Source organism: Cariama cristata, unplaced genomic scaffold (genome assembly GCF_000690535.1).
Source record: "Cariama cristata isolate BGI_N322 unplaced genomic scaffold, ASM69053v1 scaffold26942, whole genome shotgun sequence".
Taxonomy (NCBI): domain Eukaryota; kingdom Metazoa; phylum Chordata; class Aves; order Cariamiformes; family Cariamidae; genus Cariama; species Cariama cristata.
Genome location: NW_009603639.1, coordinates 4,879 through 9,921, shown reverse-complemented (window position 1 = coordinate 9,921; position 5,043 = coordinate 4,879). Strand labels below are relative to the sequence as shown.

The 5,043-nt window shown below is 50.8% G+C and overlaps 1 protein-coding gene across 1 annotated transcript in view; it reads right to left on the bottom strand.

The window, feature by feature from the left end:
- The window catches only part of LOC104157806 (netrin receptor UNC5C), a gene marked incomplete at its 5' end in the record, with an annotated part of 9,470 nt that overhangs the window by 1,412 nt on the left and 3,015 nt on the right, over positions 1 to 5,043 (bottom strand). Inside the window, 2 exons of the mRNA XM_009695284.1 lie at positions 2,470 to 2,634; positions 2,862 to 3,011. Of these exons, the coding sequence (XP_009693586.1) occupies positions 2,470 to 2,634; positions 2,862 to 3,011 (315 nt within the window). The remainder of the gene's footprint in view (positions 1 to 2,469; positions 2,635 to 2,861; positions 3,012 to 5,043) is intronic.

Sequence of the window (5,043 nt, the reverse complement as noted above, 5' to 3'; positions counted from 1 at the left end):
GCTTGGCTGGCAGGAGCCCCTTCCCCGCAGCCACGCAAGCCCCCCACCCCACAAGGAACCACCACCAGGGTCATGCTGCAGACATCCCTTTGGCAGCACTCGTGCTCGCCGAAGCTTCTGATGCTGGGCAGACCACAGAGAGATGGTTAGTACCACTCTAGGTACAAGCTGATCCCTTGTTTTCATGCATCTTTAGCTGTGCTGGAGATAGATGGAGTGCGTGCGCTCGGAGGGTCGGCCATCACCCTCCTCCCCAAGACCAGCACTGCGCTCCAAGGCGGTGGCCGCAGTGTTTCGAGGGGAAAGTCACCTCCAAAGCCAGCCTGTCCCCTGCCACTATGGGGCTGATGCTCTCTGATGCGGTCCTGCCAGCTGGGAGGCTCCCCAAGACACAGGTGCAGTGTGGTCCCGCTGGCAATAACAAGCAGTTGGCTCTTCTGGGCAAGGACTCCTGTGCCACCGCTGCCGGCTCACCCGCGCTGGCAGGTCAGAAGGGGCCGTAGGGTGGTCACTGGTGGCATCGCGGATGGATGGACCCCATTCCCTTTTTATTCGGGGCCAAGGGACACATTGGGGCAGCGCTGCCCCAGGTGCAGCGGGGTGGCTGCAGAGGGAGCCCAGGGATCCCTGGCGGTGCCCTGGGGCTCTTTTGGGGGAGTATTGACAGCAGGAGATAAAAAAGGGTTTCCAAAACAAACGGTGGGAGACCTTTATTGCAATCTTCCTCTTGCCTCAGAAATGTGCACTGTTTTGGCACTCATTGCGTTTGTATTTTTGAAGTCCCAGTGGAAGACACTGTATAAAGCCAGAATAAGACAGTTTAATCTGCAGAAGTTTTACAGGGGACAAAAGAGAAATCCCATAAAGGGAGGATGCAGGAGACTGCGTTACTATATTTTTACTGCAGGGTGACAGAGGCAGAGGCGCAGATCCAGCAATGAGGAAAAGCGCCAGCACGGTCCCGCAATGCCTGACCGCGACCTGGATACCATTGCCCAACCACAGGAGAAATGTCAGGAACCACAGCTGAGGTTTCCTGATGCCTGGTCTGGTGTCTCTATCACAGCTCGAGAGGCATACGCGTTGGTTGCTGTTATTATGCTTTCAGGTGACTTTTGTCATTGTATCATCTGAGTTTTAGTTTGTTGGTTTTGGTTTTTTTTTTTTCCCCTAGTTGACACAACCCTGTATGCCAGCCCTTAGCAGCCCAAGGTCCTCCTGCCCCTCGCTGGGGCTCGGGAACATCGCAAGGTGTCAGCCACCAGGAGCCGTTTTGCAGGAGGCAGCCTTGATAACAGCGGTATTATTCACTCCCTCTATTCATCCCTGATGGATGGGATCGCAGCACAAGACAAGAATATTATCCTGTTCCCTCTGAATCTATTACCAGGCCCTATTACACACAAGCAGCTGAAGATGATTATAGTGTATACTTGCATTTCATTAAAGTTACTCTCAGTTCTTTCTCTTCTCTGTGAGGTTAAATTAGAGATTACCTCAATGCAGCACTTATTACAATAATTGTTTATGATACTTGTTTTACCATCTGTCTTTAATGCTGTGTAGTCCCCAGCTGAATCTGTAACTTCACACCCACCCGCCAAGCAGATGTTATGGGTAATGGCGCACGCCGTCGGGGTCCTACAGCACAAGTTACTTCTGTCTGTGGTGTCCCAGCCCTTCCTCAAGTCAACCAGCAGCAATTGCTGCCGGAGAGCCTGCTCTTCATAGCTGCTGAGGGTACCAGGCATAAAACCCACCAGCACGGTCACTGAAGCCAACGCCACTCCACACCCGAACATCTCGCTTCCTCTCGCCCTACACTGGACTGACCCAAGGAGTGAAAACTCTCCAGGTGCTACATAGCATCAGTAAAGATGTTCCAAAACTTATGAACATTTTTCTACTAGAAAATGTCAGCCATCAAAAGAAAGATTGTTGAAGATAATAGTCAGGATTTGTAACAGTAGCAAAACGTGACCAGAAAAGTCTATGGCAGCTAGACCATCTGATGTGCCCTGTTGCACAGCAGTTATTACGTGGGATCAGCGGGGAGTGGCTCTTGCAAACATATGGCAATGACATTTTCCTGTTGTTGTTTCTCCCTCTCCAGGGACATGTCAGGCACGATGGTCTCATGGACTGCTGGGACACAGGACCATGGGGTGCTTCGTGAGATGCGTTAGGGAGTGGTAGGCAAAGAGCTCCTCTGCATAGACTCCACTAGCAGGGAGACCATAGCTACACTCCTCCCTCCTTTGAAGGAGGGATGCTCCCTTCCAGATGAGAGAAACTAAGGGAAAATGCAACAGGAGATACAAAGCAATGGCTTAATCCATCCCTTATGTCCATACCAGCAGACAGGAGGAAAATGGGAAGCGCTAAACAGGTAGCACTGGGAAAGGATATACCTCCTTAGCTCTCCCGCGTTCCTGCAGTCAGATAGAGAAGTGCATTGATGTCGTTTACCTCTGAGACAGAGCAGTTGAGCTGGAAGATCTGCCCTTCTCCTTCGACCTGCCGCACGCAGAGTTTGCACACCAGCTCCAGGGTATTCAGGCTGAACCTTTCCAGCGTGAAGGTGCAGTGCAGGTTCCTCTGGCATCCACTCCAGATGTGGTAAAAGGGAATCTCCTGCAGGAAGAAAGCAAAAAAAGTATAGTCAGGGAGGGATGTGGGATGAAGGCGTGGATGCTATGTGACCAGAGCCCGTGGGCTCCACGCTGCTGTCACTGCAAATGGTCCAGGGAAAAACATGTCCAGGGGACTGCAGCCTGGTGGTTTTTAAACACCCCTGTGTGTCACTGTATTTCTTTTAGCCTCACTGCTGGGATCCAGTGTGAACGGTTTGTGCTGCTCACCTGGTATTTAGCCAGCAGTTTGCTCTTCCAGAGAGAGTGGGCAATGTCATGAATGGACAGGCGGAGGTTGTGGGTGCTTCCCTTAAAATGCAAAGCTTTGGGCTCCTCCAAAAGCTGCCCGCCCATCTGCCGCTCGAGCTGGAGGACCTCCTGCAGCGTTGTGATAAAAAGAGGGAAAAATTGGTCAGGTTTCACCAAGACAGCACACCGGTCTTCTGAGCCCTCACGATCGACTGTTGTAGATGCTGTAACTTCTGTAATACAGAAAAAAAATAAATGCGCAGGCATTGCACAGAGTTGTGTTTCCCTGTGAACTGGAATTGCATTAGTGGATCTGGGTATAACCCCCTCACCCCCTTCACCCCAGCAGGGATGCAGGCACCCACGTCCCCTTTGGGAGACACAGTGTTACCATCTGACACATCCTATAAGCCGAAAGCTTAATTGCATGCTAATATATCGAATGCAAAGACTTTGCACTCAGGCACTGTTTGAATACAGAAATATATCAGTCTTCCCCATTGCTCATCAAACCGGGTATCTAACAGTAGCTTTACTATTTTGGTTTTGGAAGCTATTATTTGTGTAGGTCCTGCTGATATGGGACCTGTCCACACCACTGGTCCTTCAGCTTGGGGCCTCCTGGCAATCTGCTCTGTGACGGAGCGGTGCAGGAGGTAACAGACGCCTACGCTGAGGCTAATCGTTACGCAGGATGGTATCAAAACAACGCAAGACACTGCGATGGAGCATTTTGTACATATGAATGCATAAGTTCGGGCTACTGAAATATTGATCTTGTAATTAAAACTACTAAGCCAAGAGTCTGGTCATTTTCTGCAGCTAAAAATAACTATATGCCTGTAACTAATGAGACCACAGTGGACCGTGGCCTACAAACAGCCTAATTGTAGTCCGCGTGGAAGAAGCAAGTACAAAGGCACCTACACGAGCCCCATTAGAAACCAACACAGCCGATAGCTCAGTCATACTTAATCACAAGAGCCAACCAGTCTCAATGGCCAAAGCCGAGTGAGCACGCTCAAGGAGTACGCGGGCACACGGAACCAGGATGCTGCCCCCGGCCAACGAAAGGAGCCTCCGTTTTCGCTAAGCACAAAACAAGCGTCTCTTGATCACGTTCAGGATCTAGTTAGCGTACAAGGAAAGCCACTGTCCCAGCACCTGGCAGATCCTGAAGCTAAAATGATGTTCGTTTATCAGCCATTACAGGAAAAGAAACAACACCAGGAAAGCTTTTAGATTAAGGTTAGACCAATGAATCAGTTCCAGCTTCTTTCCAGTGCCCCCTAATTACTTCATCAAGATGTCTAAAGAGCAATCGATAGTAATTATCTGATTACTGTAGATCTTCATTTTGTCCAAATTACCTCCCTGGAAGGGCCCGAAGACGACTTGCGGCACTGCGTGAGCCAGTTGTGGGACACCACCTCCCAGGCACGCGGGCGCAGGGGCCGAACGACCCCTCCTGCCCGTGCAGCCCCCAGCTCTGGGAACTGCACCACTGCGGGCAAAAGCATTGCAGCGTGATGCTGCAGCATCCTACCCACCAGATCTGCGTGCCAAGGTTCAATACTCCACTTTTGGTGACCAACCTTGGTCACCGGAGCTCCTCTACACGCTCTAACTGGAGGATGCCGAGCAGCCTGAGCTTCTCCCATGCCACTCAGCTAATTAATTCAGAATTAATTTGGAGCCATGATTAGCACAGCACTTCAAACCTGCAGGCTGGCTCTAGCCATACGGCATTTTATTTAGAGCAGCGCTTACCCCTCTGGCTGGCACCTCTGTGCCCGCCTGAGCCAAAACCTGAGCTGCGCATTGCTTGCCCCATGCCATGGTGGCTCTGGCCACCCTACCCACCACCCCTGTGAGCTGGGACTTACACCCTTATGCCCTTCATAGGAGAGGGTAAGGCATCGCTCCGTCGTCAGCGTCACCAGGACAGCCACACCCTGTATTTGGAAAGGTCGTCCTCATTAACGGGGCACGTGCAAGCAATGGCATTCAGTTTAAGCTGTCGCCTTTCCTCATTAGAGGGAAAAACATGCATTAGACAACTTAGAGAAGATCAAGTGACTGTTGTGCCTTTTATTTTTGGTGGGGTTTTTTTGGAGGTGGTTTTTTTTTTTTTTAGAGGACAGTTACTGTGCAGCAGGAG